A 13,590-nucleotide genomic window follows, 5' to 3' on the forward strand; every position below is an offset into this window, starting at 1 on the left:
TAAAGTGGAGGGGCTTCGGATTTCATCTCAATCTGAGCCCTGCCTCTGCCAACTGTGTGACCTTATACACAGCGCACAACCTCTCTGAGCCTCCATTTGCTCATGGGCAAAATGGAGGTAATAGGTTCAACCTCACAGGGTTTTTGTGAGGATTAAATATTTGTAAAGCACCTTGCCTAACAATTGGCATGGAACTGGCACTCAAGAAATAGTTACTAACCCACACTGGCTCTATAAATAGCTGTCAAACAGGACAGACCCAGCCTGCACCAAGAGAATTCCACTGTGGATCCAGCCTTCAGGTCAGTACCGGCACTGGAGTGAGAGGCAGTGAGATCATTAAACACACGCAAGGCTAGATAAGAAGGCAACACTACATTTGTATCAACTGCTTCTGATGAATCATTTATTAGGCACCCCCACTGTACCAAATCCTCTTGGTGGGTTGGTGGTTGGGAACATGGTCCCAGGCTTCCATTGAAGTAATAAGATCCTGCTCTTCATCCACAGACTCTCAACAGCTGGTGAGCGGGAGAGCCTCGTGTAAACAGCCTCCTCTGAGTTCATTCTTCCGGGCTCATGGGACCAGTCACCTTCCCCTCAGCTGAAAAATAAACACAACAAGAAAATGAATGCATCTCTCCTAGGGGAACACGACACAATGAGAAGCAATCAATAACAAGAAATAGTGTGGGATCATCTTTAGAGAAGACACTGTGAAATGTAAGAAGGCTAAACACACACACACACACACACACACACACACACACACACACACACTTAGGTTAACAGGCAAGAGAGAGATCTGAGATCTGAGAGCCTGGGTTCATCCTGATTTTGCCCCCTTATCAGTTGTTCATTTCTGGGCAAGTTATTCAACTTCTATGCCTACATTTCCCCATTATAAAATGAAGATAATCACGGTAAGTTCCTTTAAGGTTTTTGTGAGGATTAAACGCATTACTAAGTAGACAGTGCTTAGAACAGTGCCTGACACTTTGTAATGAATACTAGGTTAGTGTTTGTCATTATTTGGTATCAGTATTACTCACTCACAAAGATGTTTTCAGAATAGCTGAGCAACTGAGTCAAACACATAATGAATCAAATTCAAAACTAAGCTGAAAAATCTGATTCTGTGGTACAAAGACCCAAACCCCAAATTCAAATAAAACTGTGGATTTTTCACTCCCATGATTCAGCGGTGGGAGAGGTCAGACCAGGATGATGGGTGTTCCCGTAGTTCAGTTCAATTCAAGGAACAGAATATCCTAATTCTTAGGAAATATACAATGAAGTAGTTAGGACTAAAGGGCCATGCTGTATGCAAATTGTTCTCAAGTAGTTAAAAAATATTAGATGTGCATACATATATATATATGTATATATATATAGAGAGAGAGAGACAGAGAGAGAGAGAGAGGGAGAAATGTTTAACAATAGGTGTAACAAGAGTCTATGGTGTTCAGTGTACCATTCTCATTCTTGCAGCTTTTCTGTAAGTTTGAAATCATTTCCAGATAAGTTTTAAAAAACCCATTAGGATGGGTTAAAAATAAAAAGAAGCATTGACTCAAGTTTGACTATCAAACAAGCACTGGGCCGCTATAGGACAAGCAGAGGTGACAAGGTACAGTCTTGACAAGACACCAGGAGAGCCTGGACCTGGGACAAGGAAAGTAGTTCTATGACTCAAGTATCTAATGGAACCAGGCAAACTAAGATCGGCTGATACAGCTGTCTCCACAGTAGGCTCTGCTTGTCCCCAGGTGCCTAAAACAGATTGTATGTGGCCCTAAGAATAACATTGCTTGAAACCTTTGCCATAAGCTCCATTTTAGGGCTTTAGTCTTAAGATTTGTTTTCCATACCAGTTGTCGCCTCTTTGCTGATCCCCTGCCTCAACTTCTCCCCAACTTCAACCCATTTTGCAAACTGCTCACAGAATAAATCCCTCAACTGTCACTCTCACTACATCACCTCCTCACTCAGGAAATTACAATGGCTTCCTATTTTCCACAACGCAAATCTAAACTTTGCTGTCTTACCAGTTTCATATTTTCTGATTTTTATGTATTTTGATTTGCAGTTTCAACGTTTTTCCCTGTCGCTGAAAATAACAGAACCTGGGATTCAACTGATACCCGATAGTGGTTGATGCTCAGTTTTAGTCATGTGGCCTGAACACTAGGCTTATGCCAAAATTGTGATTTGTCTGAGATTGAGATAATAGTTCTTTCCTCCTATATATTTTTTAATTTAAATAAACTTAAATTTTAGAATAGATTTAGGTTTACAGAAAAGTTGCAAAGATAAAGAGTTTCCATATTCTCCACACCCAGTTTCCCCTATTTTTAACATCTTACATCACTATGGTACATTTGTCACAATTAATGAAGCCACACTGGTACATAGTTATTAACTAAACTCCATACTTTATTCGTATGTCATTAATTTCCCCTAATGTCCTTTTCTATTCCATGATTCCATCCAGGAGACCACATTACAGTTAGCTTTCCTCCTATTTTTAAATTTTAGAATGTTATTTTAAAAGCCAAATGTAAACAAAGTGTATAGTCTAACTGAATAAGATTTTATATGACACTTAGCTGCAATATCTTTCCTACTACCCTTGAACATGAAAAAACTCACAGCATCTAACTCATCCCCAGGCCTGATTAGAATGTTTATCCTGAGTTTTCTTTGTGTCAGATCCCTTGGGAACCCAGAACAGTCTTCCCAGATTTCATGTCCAAGACTACATCTAATTAGCTGGTCCAAGAAAGCTTTGCTTCATATACGATATAAGGGAATTCTCTACACAGTAACTCAAATGGAGATTCCTGAAATCTCTTGTTTGACATGGTGGTAAAACACATGGTGGTAAAATGGGCTTTCACTACCACCTGTGGAAAGTACCTCAGAAACATCACCACTGTACTATTCCCACATGGGCCAGGAATATTAGTGTCCTGTATGGAAAACTATGGTATCAACTGCCCTTAAACAGGCAGAGACTTCTCTCATTCAGTTATAGGGAGTCTACCTACCCCACTCACAGAGCTCATTAGCTCATGGAGCTAATTAACAGACAATGTTTAATGGCGCTTTCTAGCCACCGATTTGACACTGGATCTGCATTCTTTCCAACACCCTCATCTTTCTCTGCATAGCTGGAGTAGAAATAAAAAGTTCATGATAACATTTACCCAAGTGGCCATGTTTTTCCCATCAGGAGTGGGTAATTTCCCATTCTCTCTCTTAAGGAAGAGAGATAATACCACTTCCTAGAAAAATTTCTTAAATGGAACCTGAATTTAAGTACAATATCCTTTAGCATCCTGCTAAGGTCTAATAGCTATAAAGATTTCAGATAACAAAAATATTTGAAAAGTAACAACAATGCTTTCCAAATGAAATACTTGGCATAGAATTTTAAATAGGCAACATAGGATTTTTATCACTTTTATTTAAAAACTCTTTTGATGTTTCCCTTGTCTGTTAAAAAACCCAATATAAAATTAAAGGGAATTTTGAAAAAAGAAAAATTAATTTGTAATTCTGCCATCCTCACTTACCTGTTTTCAGGTTTATGACTTCCCTTTTGTCTTTGTCCACAGCATGTGTTCCTTTCACCTTGCATTATTTTATACACATTTCCTGTGTTTCTGGTATTCATGTAATTTTTCAATGGTTACATAACATTTCATTAAGCAGTTGTATAATTATTATTTAAACATTTCCCTAATGTGCTCTATGAGGGCAAAGACTTCTGTTTTCGTCACATCTGTACCCTCAGCGTTTAAAACAATGCTGGCAAAAAGTAGACACTCAGTACATATTTGTTGAATAAAAAGTAAATTCAAATGGTTTCAAATTTTTACTCATATATTATTATTATTTTTCCAATTTCATCATGCCTTCTTTTGACTTGTTAATTTTTCTCACTCTACCTCCATGAAATAAACAGTTTATTATGATTATTTTCTCTTTTTTACGTAGAAAACATTGAGTGATCAGTTTTCTTTGATGGTGATTGGTATGATTCCATGTAAATCCCTTGTGTATTTGAAATGTCTTTATTCTACCCTCACATTTATTTCATAGTTTGTATAGATTATAGAGTTCTACAGTAGAAATCATTTTCCCTCTGAATTTTGAGATTGTCTTTTCATTTTCTTTTAGCTCTCAGTGCTCTCTTGAGAAAGCCATGTTGTTCTGATTCTTGATCCTTTTTCTATGTATAATATTTCTCCCCTTCCCTTCTCTCTTTCTCTCCCTCTCTCCCACCCTCTGTTCCTCCCCCAACCTCTTTTCCCTGAATCTTCCTCTTTTAAATAACCAAACTTTTTAATGAATACAATCTTCTCTATTATGTATCTTAATTTAGTAATTTTTTTAAAAAGTGTTGTTGCATCTTACAGTCTGTTTCCTACAAGTCATTTTGTTGTTGTTGTTTTCTCTTTGTTTTGGTCTCTGTCTTTCATGGTAGAGACTTGCCTCAGGGGTCTGGTAATTCTTATTTAAGAATGGGGCACTAACTATATTCAATATCTTGTAATAATCTATAATGGAAAAGAATCTGAAAAAGAATATACAATATATATATAACTGAATCACCTTGCTGTACAACAGAAACTAACACAACATTGTAAATCGACTATACTTCAATTTAAAAAACGAAAAAAAAGAATGGGGCACTAAAAACTAATTGGAAGCTTTTTATTTGTGGGTAGATTTTGGAATAGAAGAGCTCTACTACAGGGTCATCTCGCTGGGCCATTTAGTTGGAGAACTATGGGTGTCAACATCTTTAGGTATTTTCCCTTGGCCTAGTCAGATTCCCCAGAGAATAATCTTCCAATCTTATGCTTGGTTGGTGAAGGCCTAGTTGCTAGATTTCTGGGAGCTCAGGGGGGAAGGAGGCCTCAGGTCCTCTACTTTCAGTATGTAGACTTCCACTTAACCCCCTAATTTTACTATGGCTCCCTGCTTCTGATGCCAACCTACGTCCTGTTTTACCCTCTTCAGAGATTCCCCCCTAATTGTCTGCTGGGGATGAAAAGGGGCCTGACTTCACAGAATAGAGGATGGTGTCTGGAAAAAATAATTTTTTTAGCATACCGTTAAAAATTTAATTATAACTTAAATACAATAAAGTGCACAAATCTTACATGACTAATGAATTTTTACACATGTATGTATCCATGTAACACCATCTAGATTGACATATAGACTATTTCCAGCACCCAAGAAGACTCCCTCATGACCCCTTCCAGTCAAAGCACTCCCTAAAGTAACCACTATTCTAATATCTTTTACCATAGATTAGTTTTGCCTGTTCTTAATCTTGATTTAACCATTAAATCACACTGTGTGTATTCTTTTGTGTCTAGCTTTCTGCTCAACATTATATCTGTGAGATTTATTCATACCGTTTCAAGTTAGCTGTAGTTCATTATTTTTCATTTCTGTGCAGTTTGCCATCATATGAATATACCACAATTTATTAATCCATTCAACTGTTGTGGAAACTTCAGGTGTTTCCAGTTTGAGGCTCTTACAAATAATCCTTCCATGAACATCACTGAACTCGTCTTTTGGTGCACATGTGCATGCATTTCTGTCGGGTACATAACCAGGAGTGGACTTGCCAGATCTTAGGACATATATTTATTTTTAGCTTTAATCATACAGCCAAACAAGTTTCCAGTGTGCTTGTACTGATTTATTTTCCCACAAGCAGTGTATGAGAGTTCCAATTGCTCCACAACCTAGTCAACATCAACACCTGGAATTTTAGCCATTCTGGTGGGTGGGTAGTCATATATCATTGTGGTTTTAATTTGCATGTCCCCAATAACTAAAGATGTTAAGTGTCATTTTATATGCTCGTTGGACATTAGACTATCCTCTTTTGTGATGTGCCTATTCAAGTCTTTTACCCATTTGGGTCAACTGTCTTTATCTTACTGATTTGCAGAAGTTCTTTATACATTTTAGGTGAGTCCATTTTTAAGTGTGTTTTGCAAATATTTTTCCAGTCTGTGGTTTACCTTTTCTCTCTTTTAATGCTGTCTTTTAACAAACAGAAGTTTTTGATTTTTATAATGTCCAATGGAAGGCTCAATTTTAAACAACTTAAAAAGGAATGATTTCATTTAAAAGTCTGGTCCGTCTTTCTGAGTTCACTTTAATGTACTGTAATAAAACTTATGCTGAGCAGAAAACCATCTTTGCTCCAGGGTTCGGGATGATGATTCTTCTTCCAGCTGTCATCAAGATTAAACATTACCAGACACAAACTACGTTATGCTACTACAGGATCTCTGGCAACAGCAAAGAGGAAGAGAGGGATCAGTCTTTGGTTGTTCTAGCAGACCATACTGCAGCAAAACTTTGATCTCTAAAGACAGATGGACAAAGTTCCAGGCCCAGGGAATCATTGTCTCTGCCCTTTTCTTTATACATCACTTGTTAATAATCTGATATCATTTTGGATGTTTTATGCAATCCTGAATATTCCTGTGCCCCCATCTTCAACAAAGTGGAACAGAAAGACAAGCATTTTATTATACACAAATGATAAGATTTTATTACCTTTAATAAGGAGTGGCCTGAACCGATACTGCAGTTGGCCTACTAGCTAATTATTGACAAAGAGAAGGGCTATAATCAACTGTTCACAAACTAGAGCCACCATTCAACTGTTTTTGACCAAAAGAAGATAATCTCATACAGTCAACGTACTGTTTTTGGTAACTTTGCAAATAGTTTATGTTGGAGGTAGGCCAGAAATAAAAGGCCTCAAATCAAAGCTGCTTATCGTGCATGGTACAGAGGAGGGGCTCAACAAATATTTACCAGATGAATTTGAGGATGCTGAGATGAGTGTATGAAATTATATTTGCCTAAAACTGACAAGGCTTCAAATTCTTTTAACCACACTATATGGGCTGGAATTTGGGCCAAATTTGTCCATTTGTCTCTAAGCACACTAGAGTTCCACCATCTTTTCAGGTGTGTGTCCCTCTTATGACCCTTATTCTTAGAGGAGATGTCAGTCTCTTACCCATGCCAGGCAACAGGTAAGAAGCATGGGCCAGCGTTCAACTATATTCCAGGTACTTGTTAGAGAACAAAATGTACTCATTTCACTCCGGTATTCATCAAAAACTCAGCAAAGACATACATTCCAATGGAATAGATCTGCAAGTCCAGCAGTAAACCCATACATCCATAGTCAATTAATTTTGGCCTTGATAAGAATGCCAAGACCATTTCATGGGGAAAGAATCATCTTTCAACAAAGAGTAAAGGGACAACTGGATACCCACATACAAATGAAGAAAGTTGAACACATACCCTACACCATGCACAAAATTAACTAAAAATAGATGAAAGATCTAAATATATAAGCTAAAACTATAAAATTCTCAGAAGAAAAAGAAAGACTAAATCTTTACAACCTAGGTAATAGTTTCTTATATATGACAAGAAAAGAACAAGCAACCAAAGAAAAAATACATAATTGGACTTCATCAAAATTAAACACTTTTATGCTTTAAAGGACACTATAAGAAAGAGAAGAAAACAACCCACAGAGTGGGAGAAAATATTTGCAAATCAGATATCTGGTAAGGATCTGGTATCCATAGTATGGAAAGAAATTTTATGCTCAACAACAAAAAGACAAACTATCCAATTAAAAAATGGGCAAAGCACCTGAATAGACATTTCTCTTAAGAAGATATACAAATGGCCAATAAATATATGGAAAGGTGCTTAAAATCATTAGTCATTAGGAAAATGCAAAGCAAAATCAAAATGAGATACCACTTCACACCCACTAGGATGGCTACAATCAAAAAGATAGAAAATAACACATATTGGCAAAGATGGAGAAATTGGAACTTTCGTACATAGCTGCTGGGAAAGTAAAATGGTGCAGCTGCTGTGTAATATGGTTTGGCAGTTCCTCAAAAAGTTAAACACAGTTACCACATGACCTAGCAATTCCATTCCAAGGTATATACTTAAGATAATTGAAAACGTATATCCACACAAAAACTCGTACACAAATGTTCATAGCAGCATTATTCATAATAGTTAAAAGGTGAGAACAACCTAAATATCCATCAACTGATGAATGAATAAACAATACGTGGTATATTATACAATGGAATATTATTCAGTCATAAAAAGGAGTCAAGTGCTGGTATATGCTACAACTTGGTTAAACCTCTAAAACATTATGCTAAGTGAAAGAAGTGAGACAAAAGAGTCTACATATTGTATGATTCCATTTACATGAAATATCCAGAACAGGCAAATCCATAGAGAAAAAAAAGTAGATTGGTGGTTGCCTGGTGCTGAGTAAGGGGAAGAGGTATTGACTGCTAAAAGGTATGGGGTTTCTTTTGGGGATGAGGAAAATGCTCTGGAGTTAGATCATAGTCATTGTTGCACAACTTTGTGACTATGCTAAAAACCACGAACAGTACACTAAATTGGAAAATTTTATGATATGTAAATTATATCTCAATAAAAAAAGAGAAAAGAACTATAAAAAAACTTAAGTAAGAAATTATTTAGCCCCACATGATAAGAACTGTAGTTAAAGCACACAAACACAGACACATAAAGAGACACGAAAGAAGATTTAAACAAAAATGAGATAAAATCAAAGTTCTGCATGGGAAGAATTATTTAAAAAATTATTTTCTCCAAATTAATTTATATACCTAATAGTCTTCTAATTAAAATTGCAGAGGCCTTTTTGGCAGATAGTAAACAGTTGGTAAGTGATTTTATGTCAAAGGATAAAACGTATTATACAGAAAAATGATTTAAAATTTCCAGCAAACAGAAGTCCAGGACCAGATGGCTTCACAGTGAATTCTATCAAACATTTAGAGGAGAGCTAACACCTATCCTTCTCAAACTCTTCCAAAAAGTTGCAGAGGAAGGAACACTCCCAAACTCATTCTATGAGGCCACCATCATCCTGATACCAAATCAGACAAAGATACTGCAAAAAAAGAAAATTAGAGACCAATATCAATGATGAATATAGATGCAAAAATCCTCAACAAAATACTAGCAAACAGAATCCAACAGCACATTAAAAGATCATACACCATGTTCAAGTGGGGTTTATCCCAGGAATGCAAGGATTCTTCATTATATGCAAATCAATTAATGTGATATACCATATTAACAAACTGAAGGAGAAAAGCCATATGATCATCTCAATAGATTCAGGAAAAGCTTTCTACACAATTCAACACCCAATTATGATAATAATCCTGCAGAAAGTAGGCATAGAGGGAACTTACCTCCACATAAAAAAGGCCATATATGACAAACTCACAGCCAACATTGTTCTCAATGGTGAAAAACTGAAACCATTTCCACTAAGATCAGGAACAAGACAAGGTTGTCCACTCTCACCACTATAATTCAACATAGTTTTGGAAGTTTTAGCCACAGTAATCAGAAAAGAAAGGAATCCAAATTGGAAAAGAAGAAGTAAAGCTGTCACTGTTTGCAGATGACATGATACTATACATAAAGAATCCTAAAGATACTACCAGAAAACTACTAGAGTTAACCAATTAATTTGGTAAAGTACCAGTATACAAAATTAATGCACAGAAATCTCTGACATTCCTATACACTAGTGATGAAAAATCTGAAAGAGAAATTAAGGAAACACTCCCATTTACCATTGCAACAAAAAGAATAAAATACCTAGGAATAAACCTACCTAAGGAGACAAAAGACCTATATGCAGAAAATTATAAGAAACTGATGAAAGAAATTAAAGACGATACAAACAGATGGAGTTTTATACCATGTTCTTGGATCGGAAGAATCAACATTGTGAAAATGCCTGTACTACCCAAAGCAATCCAGAGATTCAGTGCAATCCCTATCAAACTACCAATGGCATTTTTCACAGAACTAGAACAAAAAATTTCACAATTTGTATGGAAACACAAAAGACCCCGAATAGCCAAAGCAATCTTGAGAAAGAAAAATGGAGCTGGAGGAATCAGGCTCCCAGACTTCGGATCATGCTACAAAGCTACAGTAATCAAGACACTATGGCACTGGAACAAAAAAAAGAAATATAGATCAGTGGAACAAGATAGAAAGCCCAGAGATAAACCCACGCACATATGGTCACCTTATTTTTGATAAAGGAGGCAAGAATTTACAATGGAGAAAAGACAGCCTCTTCATTAAGTGGTGCTGGGAAAACTGGACAGCCACACGTAAAAGAATGAAATTAGAACAGTCCCTAACACCATACACAAAAATAAACTCAAACTGGATTGAAGACCTAAATATAAGGCCAGATACTATCAAACTCTTAGAGGAAAACATAGGCAGAACACTCTGAAATAAATCACAGCTAGATCCTCTTTTGACCCACCTCCTAGAGAAATGGAAATAAAAACAAAAATAAATAAATGGGACCTAATGAAACTTCAAAGCTTTTGCACAGCAAAGGAAACCATAAACAAGATGAAAAGACAACCCTTAGAATGGGAGAAAATATTTGCAAATGAAGCGACTGACAAAGGATTAATCTCCAAAATATACAAGCAGGTCATGCAGCTCAATATCAAAAAAACAAACAGCTCAATCCAAAAATGGGCAGAAGACCTAAACAGAGATTTCTCCAAAGAAGATATACAGATTGCCACAAAGATATGAAAGAATGCTCAACTTCACTAATAAGTAGAGAAATGCAAATCAAAACTACAATGAGGTATCACCTCACACCAGTCAGAATGGCCATCATCAAACTATCTATAAACAATAAATGTTGGAGAGGATGTGGAGAAAAGGGAACCCTCTTGCACTTTTGGTGGGAATGTAAATTGATACAGCCACTGTGGAGAACAGTAAAGAGGTTCCTTAAAAAAATAAAAATAGAACTACCATATGACCCAGCAATCCCACTACTGGGCATATACCCTGAGAAAACCATAATTCAAAAAGAGTCATGTACCACAATGTTCATTGCAGCTCTATTTACAAATAGCCAGGACATGGAAGCAACCTAAGAGTCCATTGAGAGATGAATGGATAAAGAAGATGTGGCACATATATACAATGGAATATTACTCATAAAAAGAAACAAAATTGAGTTATTTGTAGTGAGGTGGATGGAGCTAGAGTCTGTCATACAGAGTGAAGTAAGTCAGAAAGAGAAAAACAAATACCATATGCTAACACATATATATGGAATCAAAAAAATAAAAAGGTTCTGAAGAACCTAGGGACAGGACAGGAATAAAGACGCAGATGTAGAGAATGGACTTGAGGACATGGGGAAGGCGAAGGGTAAGCTTGGATGAAGTGAGAGAGTGGCATGGACATATATACACTACCAAATATAAAATAGACAGCTAGTGGGAAGCAGCCGCATAGCACAGAGAGATCACCTCGGTGCACTGTGACCACCTAGAGGGGTGAGATAGGGAGGATGGGTGGGAGACGCAAGAGGCAGGAGATATGGGGACATATGTATATGTATAATTGATTCACTTTGTTATACAGCAGAAACTAACACACCATTGTAAAGCAATTATACTCCAATAAAGATGTTTTAAAAAAAAGAATAAATGGGGAAATGTATATAAAGACCCAACACGATGCGTCACTCATAAAAAGACTTTCAGGAAACAGCAGTTGTTATTATTTGATTGTTATTTTTTAAAATGGAAAAGATTTAGGAAGCAAAGTAGTAGTGAAGGCAGAGGAATTTTTTCCCGGCCAAGGAAGTTATTTAATTTCTAATTTAAAAATAAAAAAACATGGGCTTCCCTGGCGGTGCAGTGGTTGAGAGTCCGCCTGCCGATGCAGGGGACACGGGTTCGTGCCCCGGTCCGGGAAGATCCCACATGCCGCGGAGCGGCTGGGCCCGTGAGCCGTGGCCACTGAGCCTGCGCGTCCGGAGCCTGTGCTCCGCAACATGAGAGGCCACGGCGGTGAGAGGCCCGCGTACCGCAAAAAAAAAAATAAAAAAAAAAATAAAAAAACATAAAAGATATTACAATCCTGGGACCTTAAAGGAATGTAAATGTCAATGTAAATCAAGATCAAACATGAGGAAAAATGTTAGGAATAATGCAATGCACGACATAACCCGAGCAAATTCTCTAAAGCTGCTTAATAATATGACATTGCCACCTTGTGGAATTAGTAATGCATTACATATCCGAGGAGATTTGAGTCTTTTTTTTTTTTTTTTTTTACATAGTTGGTATAGAAAGACTAAATTACACAAATATTCTTAAATATTCACAAATATTCTCACAAATATTCTTGTGAAAATAACATGTAACAAGGTGAGATCATACATAAATTGTTCAAGCACATACTTCCTTTAAAAGTAAGAAAGTTAACTGTAGAAAGTGATGTTCTAGGACATTTGGCGAACAAACAAAAAATCAGAATTTTGTCACTTGAAAGCAATGACATCACTTAAAAATTATTTCTATTATTTCATCCCATTTTCTACTCATTTCTAAGTTAATATTATATAATTAGGATTTTCCATGCTGTGACATTCATCACAATGATTTTTAATGGCTGCCTAGCATTTTGTTGAACAGACATGCCATACAGTGCTTCAACATTCCCTTAATGCTGGACATCTAGACTGCTTCCAGGTAAAACGTCAGTTTACTGCGATAGTTTCTTTACAGGTAGATATGAGGTATTTATTTATTTATAAAAATTAAAATATGTTCTTATGAAGGTAATACACAATCAGTATTTTAAAAGTTAAGCAAAATTAAGAAAATAAACTACAGACACAATTTTCCAACCCAGATAACCACTGTTACACCTTGCAGAGTTTTTAAACACACACACACATATATATGTAAACGTACATTAGCATACATTCACATTTATAAAAACAAAAACGGGATTATATTACTATATGACCTTTTTTTCATTTAAAATTCTATCATGTGCAATTTTCTATGCCAGTAATATCCATAGAAAACATTATTTTTGTTGACTAAATAGTATTCCATTATCTATTGATAGATTACTTAATTGCATAGATGTACTATGCAGTGCTAACTTCTGATATACACATTATGAGCGTGGTGTTTACAATTTGATGAGGGGGAAACTGGCATTAAACAAATAAACAAGAAAAAGAAATATAGGGCTTCCCTGGTGGCGCAGTGGTTGAGAGTCCACCTGCCAATGCAGGGGACAAGGGTTCGTGCCCGGGTCCGGGAAGATCCCACATGCCGCGGAGCGGCTGGGCCCGTGAGCCATGGCCGCTGAGCCTGCGCGTCCGGAGCCTGCACTCCGCAACGGGAGAGGCCACAACAGTGAGAGGCCCGCGAACCACAAAAAAAAAAAAAAAGAAAAAAGAAATATAGAAGCCTAATTTGTGATGAAATGCCATGAAGGAAAAAAATGTATACTAGGAGACAAAAATAGGGGTACATAAGTTGGTTGCAGAAGGTCTGCCTGAGGGAAAAAATTTGGACTTGAAGGACGAAGAATCTGTCACGTGATAACTGAGAAAGAAAGTTCTAGGCAGAGAGA

The 13,590-nt window shown here is 36.7% G+C and overlaps 1 protein-coding gene across 1 annotated transcript in view; it reads right to left on the reverse strand.

Annotated features, from left to right (window-relative positions):
- Positions 1–378: 378 nt before the first annotated feature.
- Positions 379–13,590, reverse strand: part of SLC44A1 (solute carrier family 44 member 1) — a 199,997-nt gene continuing 186,785 nt past the window's right edge. The window contains exon 16 of the mRNA XM_059072104.2: positions 379–604. Coding sequence (XP_058928087.1) covers positions 590–604 — 15 coding nt within the window. The 3' untranslated portion in view covers positions 379–589. The remainder of the gene's footprint in view (positions 605–13,590) is intronic.

This window comes from Kogia breviceps, chromosome 8 (assembly GCF_026419965.1).
Source record: "Kogia breviceps isolate mKogBre1 chromosome 8, mKogBre1 haplotype 1, whole genome shotgun sequence".
NCBI lineage: Eukaryota > Metazoa > Chordata > Mammalia > Artiodactyla > Physeteridae > Kogia > Kogia breviceps.